This window comes from Eublepharis macularius, chromosome 4 (genome assembly GCF_028583425.1).
Source record: "Eublepharis macularius isolate TG4126 chromosome 4, MPM_Emac_v1.0, whole genome shotgun sequence".
NCBI classification, from domain to species: Eukaryota; Metazoa; Chordata; class Lepidosauria; order Squamata; family Eublepharidae; genus Eublepharis; species Eublepharis macularius.
In genome coordinates, this window is record NC_072793.1 from 83,328,409 (window position 1) to 83,341,217 (window position 12,809).

The 12,809-nt window shown below is 41.8% G+C and overlaps 1 protein-coding gene across 1 annotated transcript in view; it reads right to left on the reverse strand.

The window, feature by feature from the left end:
* The window catches only part of GLRA1 (glycine receptor alpha 1), an 87,009-nt gene extending 84,863 nt beyond the window's left edge, over window positions 1-2,146 (reverse strand). Inside the window, exon 1 of the mRNA XM_054977731.1 lies at window positions 2,091-2,146. Within this exon, the coding sequence (XP_054833706.1) occupies window positions 2,091-2,146 (56 nt within the window). The remainder of the gene's footprint in view (window positions 1-2,090) is intronic.
* Between the last annotated feature and the right edge of the window lie 10,663 nt (window positions 2,147-12,809).

Sequence of the window (12,809 nt, forward strand, 5' to 3'; positions counted from 1 at the left end):
TCACCCTCCATGGGGATAATTGACCTATATTCACTTCCCAAACTGTCCTTAATCCACTACATGGAAATCTCAAAAAATTATTTGGGAATAACTTCATTGCAGGGGCTTTTGGCTGCAAAAGTGCCCCATGGTGATAGCAGTAGGGACAGGTACAAACTCCTTTCAACAGGCATTATTTCATCTGCAAAGATTTATATAAAAGAGCTTTAGGTTGCTTCAAATTCCTCCTACCAAGAAGAGCAATTATGGCAAATATTAGAAAACACCAATACATACAAAGCCTTTGTTTCCAGTCTCTAGAGAGAGATGTAAACCTAACATCCACAATCTAAAACTCTCATGGAAGTCAGTAACACTCATTTGATCAGGATCCTTCTAAATGAGACTATATGAATACATGTCATATAAAATGTGGCAAACACATAAAATGCACAAATTTCAATCTGCAAGATGAGGAAACAGGATTGTAAATCTACACCCCCCTTTCTTTGTGGTAGCCCGTTCACTAAATAACTGTCTCTAGAATACTTCTGAGACCCTGTTAAAACTTTATTTAGAATGCTTTCTAGTTTCTCTTCAGAAGAGAAACTCTTCATCATTAACTGATCAAAGACTCAATTTTAGATATAGTTCACCCTATTAAACTCGGTTTTTAAAATATTGTGTGTCATTTACAAAGATGAGAGTTTCTCTTTGCATGTCAATGTTACCTGCTTGGCATCCTGTCTGAAGCACAGTTTTAAGATACATCAGAAGAAATCTGCATTCAAAAGACTGAGGATCAAGATGACAGCAGCTCTCATGTTTATCATTTCTTAAGGAAAGGTTACTGTCCTAAACTCAGCTTAAGTCAATGGCTAACTGTGCAGCATTGCAGCTCATTTTCCATGTTATCAAGTATTGCATATAAAAGATTTGAAAATGTAATTTTCATACTACAACATATGGCAGGGATAAATAGGTTTCTTCTTGGAGGCCCCATATCTTTGATTCTTATAAACTCTAAGACTGGGAAAGCTTCCAGTGTTGACCTTGATATGCTTAGCCAACAAAGTCAATTAATCCTCAAAATTGATAAATTATAGCAATTCATTGGTGTTAAATAAAGACAGAAGAAAGAGAAGTAATAGTATTGGCAATGTTTATATGCATAATGGTGGTATATCCATGCGCATGTGTGTAATGGCATGATTCAGCGTTCTTTATCAAAACATAAGATTGTGCTCTTCTAAAACACATGGAGGGCGAAGTGTTCCAGTCATGCAACTCGAATGAAGTGGACGATTGATGGACCCTGCAGGTGGTGAAACAAGTATCAGTTCCCAAATGCATGTCTATGATACTGCTCATTACTACCAAAGAAGATTATTCATTCCCACATAGCAGGGGTGTTTGTCATTAACTATCCCGCTTCCCATTTGTTTAATAAGAGCATTCTAAAGAGAAATGGAGCTGTACTTGGCATATCATAGCATTATGACATAAATCAGAAATATACACAATCTTGTCTGCTTAAAATGGGTGAAGTAAAAAGAAATAAATGACAAACAACAAACTTTTTTAGATTTTTTTTTTAAAAAAATAATGTTTCCATAGCAGGAAAATATTAGAACTAAACCTGTTGAACTGAATAGGAACAATCCACCAAGCATAAAGCAATTCTTTTCTAAAAGCTGGATTATAAACAGATATTAGGGCCATAATTCACTTCATTCACCTTAACTTTTTTTTTAAGACGGAAAATGAAATATTACTTAGTTTCGTGGGGTACAAGTGCAACTCCTGCAGCCTCCACTAGTTGTCGCATTTCTACCAGTTTGAGCACCTGGTATTTTCAGCACTGCGGTTACAGACAGAGAATGCAGTGCTAATTACACCGAGTAACTCATAAAGCTGTCAGAAGTCGTTATACTCAGGATTAAACAATGAGAAACAGAAAACAATGAAAACCTAAAAAAGGTATATGGATGTCCAAAAGATGACTTGAAAGTGTTCTCAGAAGCAGGCTTCAGCCGAGGAAACATACTAGATCTATCACTGCAATCTCAAACACATACAGCCCTAGCTCAGTGGTTTTAAAAACAGCCTACCTGAAGAATACTACGGTCTCCCAAAGGTAGACTCCAAGTGCATTGAGGTTACACATTTTTTCAGATCGGATGAATTTGTAGTCCACGAGTCAGAAAAGAATAAATTGGCACTTTAAAAAAACCAGACTGAATAAAATGGTGGAAATCTCCTCCTTTTTGTTTTGTTTTTTTAAAAACTACAATCCTTGTAGAGGCGAAGTGGGAGAGGAACGAGCTGAGCTTAGGCAGGTGAGGAATTCAGGACCCTGGACAGGAAACCACCCCCTGCGTTTCAGCACCTTGGAGAGAAAAATTGGCATTTAAACTCCGGCGCTGCTCTGCGTGTAACCAGCCTTGACTGGCGTTGCGGGACGACCAGATTCCTGCAAAGAAATCTCCCTTTCTTTCAGTGAGATTCCAAAGCTCGTACCGGGCTTCTGGACCATGCAGAATGCCACGAGAATATATTGGCCATGTGGGGAGACAGGGATGGGTGGGAGGCAGAATCCCAACGGCTAATCTCCTCGGGAAGCTGGGTTGCCCTCCTCAGTTATATCCAAGGGAATGTGCCATCCTCCTGCGTTCGCTGCATTGTTCCGGCGATGTTGCTTTCCTGCCCGTCGCCTTTCTGCTGCCGCTGACTCCTGCTTCCCGGGATCTTTTCCTCACGAATAAGTGGTTATTGCTGCAGGGAAGGTGTCCCATTGCTCGGGGCTAAAGTGGAGAAGGAAGCTAAGGGCAAGTTTCATGGGGATGGGACTCCCAGGGTAATCAGAAAGAGATAACAAGAGGAAAGTCTCTCAGTGGTCTCTTGATCCGGCCCATTTTCCTCCTCGTCCCGTCTTCACCTCAATAGAACTCGCCAGATCTTGAGACTTTCTTGCTGCATTAATTTACTAAACTAAAAAAAAAAGCATCTGCCGGGGGGAGGAGGGGGTGTTAAAAAACGGGAAAGAAAACCCCATCCATAAGGCCGGCCTCTGGAGCACCCTGGCTCCGCCCACTAGCTGCTGTCATTGGCTAGTGAGATTGCAAAGCTACACTCTGTTGTGTTTGGATCAAACGCCCGTTATTCGGCAAAGATGGTTAACCTTTAACATGCTGATGGTTTTTTGTTTCCCCTTTCGAAACCACCGGCTTTTAAAGAGGTCTTCGACTCCTGTCTTTGACATGCCACGTTTCCAGCAAACGTAACGCAATCTCTGTACCTCGCTCAACGGAGCGATCAGCGGGTTTAACCGTTTTTCTTTTGTTCGCCGCCGCCTCCTTTGATTTTCGTTTGAACTGAGTTGGGAAACATCAGAGAGAACTCACCGAAGCGAGACAGGTAAGGAGAATTCGTCAGTTTCAGAGCCCAGAATGAATAGCTCTAACTACCGCTTTGTCTTTTGCTGGTCTATATCACTAAAAGGAAAGTACGTTGATTTCTCCAGATCTGAAACCGGACAGTTAAATTTGTTTTTTTTAAATGAACTTCTGTATATTTATGTATGTATGCGTGCGCGCGGGTGTGTGTGTGTGTGTGTGTGTGTACGTAAGCAACTGGGAGAAGAATGCTGGATTCAGTTCTTATACCTGTTTTATTTTTTCCAATTTGCTCGATCCTTTTCAATATTTTGAACGGAAGAAAGTAAAACCAGGATCCACACGGATCCTCACGGATCCTATGGTTTTTTAAATAGGAAAAACACAAATGAAACATCAAATCACATATCACAGCCAGGTCCACAAACTGAAATATAAAAAACACAGATCCAAAAATATTTGGCCCTGCCACAGTGAAAAAATATGAATCTGAGACACGGATCCTCATGAATTCATATGGTTTTTACATTGAAACAAAACAAAAAGGCTGTCATATTTTAGATCATGTACCAGGCTACAGAGAGCAACAAAACAATCACGCATTCACAAATTCGTGGTGCTGCCACGGCACAAAAACAAGCTCAAAAAGCATGGATCCTCATGGATCCTCTTGATTTTTACATGGGGTCATCCAAAATACACCATAGAATACTCAATCATGTCCATTGCCAAAAATAGGATGTAAAGATTAAGCCGTCCACCACTTCGTGGCACCACCACAGGGCAAAAACATGGATCAAAAGTATCCTCTTGATTTTTACATGAGGCCACCCAAAATACACGATACAATACTAGATCATGCCCAATGACACAAATGGGACCAGAAAAACCAGCCGTCCACCGCTTTGTGGAACCGCGACGGGGCAAAAACATGGTTCAAAAGCATGGATCCTCACGGATCCACCATACAATACTAGAACAGATCCATTGCCACAAATGAGACCCAAAGATTCAGCCATCCACCTCTTGGTGGCACCACCACGGGGCAAAAACATGGCTCAAAAGCACAGATCCTCAAGGATCGTCTTGATTTTTACATGGCGCCACCCAAAATACACCATAGAATATTCGATCATCTCCATTGCCAAAAATGGGACTCAAAGATTAAGCTGTCCACCCCTTCATGGCATCACCACGGGGCAAAAACATGGTTCAAAAGCACGAATCCTCATGGATCCTCTTGATTTTTAAATGGGGCCATGCAAAATACACCATACAATACTAGATCATGTCCATTGCCACAAAAGGGACCCAAAAAATCAGCCGTCCATCCCTTCATGGCACCGCTTCGGGGCAAAAACATGGCTCAAAAGCACGGATCCTCACGGATCCTCTTGATTTTTACATGTGGCCACCCAAAATCCACCATACAATACTTGACCAGGTCCAGTGCCAAAATAGGGACCCAAAAATTTGGCCGTCCACCACTTCGTGGCACCGCCACGGGGAAAAAACATGCTAAAAAGCACGGATCCTCACGGATCATCTTGATTTTTACGTGGGATCATCCAAATTCCACCATACAATACTAGATCAGGTCCACTGCCTCAAATGAGACCCAAAAACTCAGCCATCCACCTCATTGTGGCACCGCCTTGAAGCAAAAACATGCTAAAAAGCCACGGATCCTCATAGATCCTCTTGATTTTCACATGGGGTCACCCAAAATCCACCATACCATACTCAATCATGTCCATTGCCACAAATGGGACCCAAAAATTCAGCCATCCACCTCTTCATAGCACCGCCAGGGGGCAAAAACATGGCTCAAAAGCACGGATCCTCACGGATCCTCTTGATTTTTACATGGGGTCACCCAAAATACACCATACACTACTGGATCATGTCCATTGACACAAATGGGACCAAAAAAACCAGTGTCCACCACTTCATGGCACCGCCATGGGGCAAAAACATGGATCAAAAGCAAGGATCCTCTCGGATCGTCTTGATTTTTACGAGGGATCATCCACAATACACCATAGAATACTTGATCATGTCCATTGCCACAAATGGGACCCAAAGATTAAGCTGTCCACCCCTTCGTGGCACTACCATGGGCCCAAAACATGGTTCAAAAGGAAGGATCCTCACGAATCCTCTTGATTTTTAAATGGGGCCATACAAAATCCACCATACAATACCAGATCAGGTCCATTTCCACAAATGGGACCCAAAGATTAAGCTGTCTACCCCTTCGGGGCACAGCCACATGGCCCCATGTGAAATTCAAGAGGATCCATGAGGATCCGTGCTTTTGAGCCATGTTTTTGCCCCGTGGTGGTTCAGTTGGTTCAGTTTTGTTATGTGAAATTATGTTTCCCTAGTCATGTACATATTAGTAATATTTTCACCCCCAACCCATCCTTTCTGTTTATGTTTGACTCTTAAAAGCAGCATTTGAAATCAATGCACTTTACCTGTATAAAGTCACCCAAGTGACAAATAAATGTTTTCTAATGTGACATGAATGTGTTTTTTTCATTCAGAATGCTTTGTAGCATGTCAGCATTGAGACAAGTTTGTACTGAATAATACATGGTTACTTTGTGATGACATCATTATAGTGTTTGTTCAGCACAAGTAATTAGATATCCTCCCATACATTAACTATCACACATCTAACCCTTTTTTGCAATATGTTAAGAGAGGGTGTGGGGCAGCCTGGGGCAGCAGACAGCAGGTCTCCAGTCAAGGGCTGATGGTAGTGAGTCTAACAAGAGAAATGTTTAGATCACTGGGTCTTAACAAATAAGGGAGGCCGTTTCCTACTGTTTGTTTACATCAGGGATGTCAGCTCAGTCCTACTCATGCTTACTGAGGTCTAAGTTCCATTGATTTCAACAAGACTTACTCCCAAGTAAGATGAGCAAGATTCAGGTCCAGTAGCACCTTAGAGACCAACTAGATTTCCAGGGTATGAGCTTTTGAGAGTCAAAGCTCATATTCTGAAAATCTAGTTGGTCTCTAAAGTGCTACTGGATCTGAATTTTGCTCTTCTACTACAGACCAACACAGCTACCCACTTGAATCTACGCCCAAATAAGTATGCTTGGGATTGCAGTCTTAGCTAGTTGCAATAATGGCCATGTTCTCTGTTTCTTAAAATATTATTTTTTCCCCAGTGTTTAGTTATTCTAGACACTATAAATGGACATTGACTTCAGCAGCAGATATAGCATGTACCTATCTCTCTCACTGCATTAGAAGTGCCTGGATTGAGCTTGTGGTGTATAGGTCTCATTTATTTGTTTTCTTTTGGATGATATATTTGTTTTGTTACTTGAAGTCAGATGAGGCAGAATATAAATGTTTGCATAAGTAAATGGATGGCTGAAGCAACAAGAGGCTTATTTCAACTGTTATCCTAGAATTAGAACATACATTACTTCTACTCTTCCCCCGCCTCACCCTCAGGTATTCTTAGTCAAAGGATCTCAAAGGAATTTATTGGCAATGATACACTTTCTTCTCTGTCTTCCCCAGAATGTCTCACACTTGGCATAGTTGTGCTTGCCCTGAGTACCCTGCTGTTTTCCATTAAAGACATGCATCTGAAAAAAACGAAAATAACATAAAATGAGGTATAAGTGCTTTGGATCTCTGATGTATGTTATTTTTTTGTAAAGGATGTGTAAAAAATATGATTCCCATGTAAAGTGTAAAGAAGTAAAGAAGCCAGTGTGTGCTAGTGGTTAAAGCATTGGGCTAGCATCTGATGCAAGTTCAAATTCCCATTCTGACATGGAAGCTCATTGGGTGACCATTGGGTCCTCATTGGGGAGAAAAGTGGATATAAATGTAGTAAATAAATAAATATTATATATTTAAGAATTCTCTGTGGCAGGGAATTGATGGAGTGAGTGTAAATAACACAGTGAAATTACGCTGTGCTGATTAGAGAGGCAAAAAGTTTTATTTGAGGAAGTTACATACTTGATAGTAAAGAGGAGAGAGAGAGATCCTGGCTATCTGACTACATCTTGCAGAGAGAGAGAAGAAGTGGGGCAGGAGAAAGAAGAAGTAGGATATTGCCCTGTTTAGCCCAATAGGAGACAAGACAAGGAAATGACCCCCAGGAAACAAGAGAGGTGCTGCTCTCACTGTCCTAACTAAGTGATCCTTGCTGCCCCCTGCATGGTAGGCTCTTCTTCCTTCTTGCTGCTGCAGTACACCAGACATTGCTATTTCCAACACCCCTTCTCAATGTCTAGTGTACAAAGTCCACAAAGTTCAGTCTTTCACGTAGACTTTGAAATTTCTCTTCGGCAAGTGGCTTGGTGAGTACGTCTGCTATCATTTCTTCTGTAGGGCAGTACTGTAGCTCAACAAGCCCTTCTTCTTGCATATTTCTCACAATGTGATTCTTTATGTCAATGTGCTTGGTTCTTGATCCAATTCTTTCTGTATTTGCAAGTTTTATGCAAGATTGATTATCTCCAAAAAGTTGTATAGGTTTGGGTTCATCTATCCCAAAGTCTTCTAATAGTTGTAGAATCCACTTGAGTTCTTGGCATGCTTCCGCTGCTGATATGTATTCAGCTTCTGTAGTTGATGCCGCTACAAGGTCTTGCTTTCTGCTTGTCCAACTGATTGCTCCTCCACCATAAAAGAATACTTGTCCACTGGTAGACTTTCTGTCTGTGATGTCTTCTGCCCAGTCAGCATCCATGAATCCCACTAGTCTGGGATTGTTGCTTGCTGGTAGCTTGAGCTTCAGTTGTGCAGTACCTCTCAGGTATCTTGCCAGTCTTTTGACTGCTTGCCAGTCATTCACACTTGGAGAAGCACTCTTTCTGCACAGTATTCCAACTGCTGCTGCTATGTCAGGTCTGGTTACTGTACTTATGTAGAGCAGTTTTCCAATTGCTTCTCTGTATACTTTGATGTTTCTCAGAGGTTCATTGTTTCCATCTTGTTTCAGGAAATCTGTTTCCATTGGAGTACATGTTGGTTTTCCACCTTTCATATCCATGTAGTCTAGGAAATCCATGATCTTTTGCTTTTGATTGAGAAGATAGCTTCCATCTTCCTCTCGCTCTATTTGAACGCCGAGGTAAAATCTGACATTTCCAAGTCACTTTACCTCAACCTCTTGGTTCAGATGCTGAATTATTTCATCACAATCTTGTTGATCTTCATAACAAAGGAGAAGATCATCTACATAAATCAGAATAAAAGTCCATTTGTTGTCTTTCTTTCTTGAGTACAGGCAGCGTTCTGTTCCACCTTGCTTGAATCCTTCTTTGATGAGCATTTGGTTCAGTTTCTGGTTCCAGGCCCTTGCAGCCTGTTTCAGTCCATAAATGCTCTTCTGCAGTTTGCATACAAGTCCTCTGTCTTTGGACTGTTCAAATCCAGGAGGCTGTGTCATATACACATCTTCTTTCAGCTCTCCATGAAGAAAAGCAGTTTTCACATCCAGATGCTCCACATGCATCTTCCTTGCGGCTGCTATGCTCAGTAGTGTTCTTACTGAAGTGTGTTTCACTACTGGCACAAAGGTTTCATCATAGTCTTCTCCATATTTCTGGGAATATCCCTTTGCAACTGGTCTTGCTTTGTACTTTTGTACTTCTCCATCTGCATCAAGTTTGGTTTTGAAAATCCATTTGCATCCTACTGTCCTTTTTCCAGGTGGTAGTTCTGTGAGGATCCATGTCTTGTTCTGGATCAGAGAGTCAATTTCTTCTTTTGCAGCTTTTCTCCATTTCTCTGCTTCTCTTGTTGGCATTCCTTCTATGTCTTCCCAGCTAGAAGGTTCTGGTACAGCTTCTGTTTTTGCCAGGTAAGAGAATTTCAGTGGTGGAACTCCTTTGTTTATTCTGTCTGAGCGTCTGACACTTGGCTCTGCTTCCCCTTCTCTTTCTGTGGGCTCTGCATGTGTCTCTTGCGTCTCAGTCAGGTCCCAGAGTTGCACAATTTCTGGCTGCTGTGCTGCATCAGCTTCCTTTGGTGTAGATTCTCTGGTGTCTGGCTTGCTTGCCTTCTCTTTTTCATCAATGTACACCACGTGGCGGATCTTCACCGTGTCTGTCTCTGGGTTGAGGATTTGATATCCTTTGCATCCCAGTGCATATCCAACAAATATGCCTTCTTCTGTTCTGAGATCCTTCTTAGATCTCTTTTCCTTTGGAACATAAGTGTAGGCTTTTGATCCAAACACTCTCAGATGCCTTACACTGGGCTTGCGGTTGTACCACAGTTCAAATGGTGTGCTTCTTGCACCCTTTGTAGATAGCATGTTCTGCAGATAGGCGGCAGTGTTGATAGCTTCTCCCCAATATTTTTGAGGTAGCTGTGCTTCTTGCAGCATACTTGTGCACATTTCTGTGAGAGAACGATTTTTCCTCTCCGCTATCCCGTTGAGTTCGGGGGTGTATGGCACGGTCAGGTGATGTTCTATTCCTTCAGCTGCTAGGAAGCTTGTCATCTCCTTCCCCACGTACTCGCCTCCATTGTCTGTGCGGATAGCCATTGGTTTTCTCTGGAATCTGTTCTGCACCACTGCTAGGTACAGCTTGAATGTCTCCAGTACTTGACTCTTTTCTCTGAGCAGGTTGATTACAGTAAATCTTGAAAAATCATCAGTAAAAGTCAGAATGTACTTACTTCCACTGGGTGTTACTGTTCCCATTGGTCCACAGACATCACTGTGAATCAGCTCCAGTGGTCTTGTGGTTTGCTTCTCACTCTGCTTGGTGAAAGAAGGTCTTGTGCCTTTGGCTTGAATACAGCAAAGACATTTCTCTGCATCAGCACATTTTCTCATTTGCAAATCATTAGTCGGATTCTGCCTTTCAAGCTGATATATATAATCCATATTAGCATGTCCAAGCCTTTTATGCATAAGATATGTACAGTTCTTATGACTGCACCCTTTAATTAAATTCACTGCCCCTTCAGAGCAATCCAGCATATACAGTCCATCCTTTAATGTGCCTTGTGCAATTAATTCACCTTCATTGCTAATAAAACATTTCTCTCCTTTGAACACAGTTTTAATGCCCTTTTGTGCCATCGCAGATACAGACAATAAATTGGTCTTAAGTTCAGGTATGTAGAGACAGTCAACAATCTGCACTTCTCTAACTTGGCCACTGGGTAATGCACAATATGCAGTCACATTCCCTCGTCCCCGAGCAGTTAAAGTTTCTCCATTAGCAGTATATAGTGTTTGATGATGTGTTTTCATGTCATTAAATACACTTTCATCTTTAGATAGATGTTGATTGCACCCAGAATCAACGACCCATTTGCATATACTTTGATCCTTTTCACCAACATTTAAACAGTTCTTATTTGGTCTGCCAGCATTTGCTCAGCTATTGACATTAGGTAAGCTATTGACTTTATCTGCATTCCTAAAGCCTTTTGTTTCCGTCCCGCATGGCTGGGAGTTGCTCCCTCTTTGTGATTCAAGAAAGTGGCAGTTTCCTTTTAAATGCCCTCTCTTCCCACAGACGCTGCAGGAGAAATCATTTCTTGAACTGACTCTTAAAGCAAGTTCTCTGGGCTGATCTTTATAAGATTGTCTGTTAAGATTTTCTTCTTGCAATCTTGCAAGTACATAGTTTAAGCTTAGACTTCCTTGCATTTCCAAAACATGCACAATGCTCGCATAAGACTGAGGAAGGCTGCTTAACAGAATTATTGCCAAATCCTCATCCTGGATCTCCTCTCCAAGGGATCTTAATTTCTGTGTTAATTCCATGAAATTTGAAATATGATCTTTTAGTTGTTGCTGGGGCTGCATTTGAATTCGATACAATTGTCTCATTAGCAAGATTTTAGTTTTAATTGATTCTTGTCTGTTTATTTGTAAAAGAGATCTCCACATGTCTCTAGCCGTGGGCTCATGAATAACTCTTAACAATTGTTTATCACTTAAAGCATTAATGATAATAGACCTTGCCTTGCTGTCCTGTTTCACCCATTTGGCTTCCTTCTGTGGGTCTCCTGTTGGTTTTTCATCTCTCACCGCAGACCAGACCTCCAGCTCAATAAGACGCGCCTCGGTTCTTTCTGCCCAAATATCGTAGTTTCCGTTGCCTAGTCGGTTGACCTGGAACCCCTGCTGTGCTCCCCAGGAGTCCACCATCTTTCCTCTATTGTCTGCCCTCTGTGCTTTAGCCTGCGGCTATCTGAGCTCCGGCAGAAGTTTGTTGCTCTCTCTAATTTCAGCATGCGTTAGCTTCTGGGCCCTCAACCCTGATGGAGTGAGTGTAAATAATGCAGTGGAATTACGCTGTGCTGATTAGAGAGGCAAAAAGTTTTATTTGAGGAAGTTACATACTTGATAGTAAAGAGGAGAGAGAGAGATCCTGGCTATCTGACTACATCTTGCAGAGAGAGAGAGGAAGTGTGGCAGGAGAGAGAAGAAGCAGGATATTGCCCTGTTTAGCCCAATAGGAGACAAGACAAGGAAATGACCCCCAGGAAACAAGAGAGGTGCTGCTCTCACTGTCCTAACTAAGTGATCCTTGCTGCCCCTTGCATGGTAGGCTCTTCTTCCTTCTTGCTGCTGCAGTACACCAGACATTGCTATTTCCAACAGGAATAACTAATTGCATTTCTTTGTATATTAAATTTTACCTCTGGTAAACTTTTCAGTTTCTGCTCATTGTATCCAGATTGCTGCTTTTGTATGTAACCCTAACTATATGCATCTTGAAATAATAAATACATGTTCAGTGTCCTTGTAAAACAACGGTGAGATGCATCAGATGGATATTCTTGATAGAGCAGTCCATAGTTATGAAGGTCAAACAGAAAAAGCTTATCATATTGCCTCTGTGGGCCTCTGATCTTGGAATGGGGAACGTGCAGAATACAAGATGCACATTACAAAAAGTGGGGTGGTGGGATCATAATGAAGGAGAAAAGTATCTAAGAGTATCAGCATTATTTTGCTAAGTTCCCTTTTGTCCACTATATTCTTTTCAACTGCAACCAATCATATTCCTAGATATAATATTGTGTAACCCCGAGAATATTTGATTCTCCTAGACCTCTCAGTGGCTTTTGATACCATCAACCACAGTATCCTTCTGGATAGGCCAGGTGGGCTGGGATTGGGTGTTTGTGTGTGCCTTGGTCTAGTGCTTCCAGTTTTATTTAGCTGATTGATTACAGAAGGTAGAGTTCAAGGACTTGTGCTTGGCTCTGTGATATTTAAGCTAAGGTGTCCCATAGAAATGCATCTTGTACCCTATGCTGTTCAACATACACATGACACTGCTGGGAGAGATTGTCTGGTGATTTGGAGGAAGGTGCCACCAATATGTAGATGACTGCCAGCTCTATTTCTCCTTTAACAGTTAAATAAGGTGGGGCTGTGTGGACATTTAACAAATGCTTGGAGAAGGTGGGGGG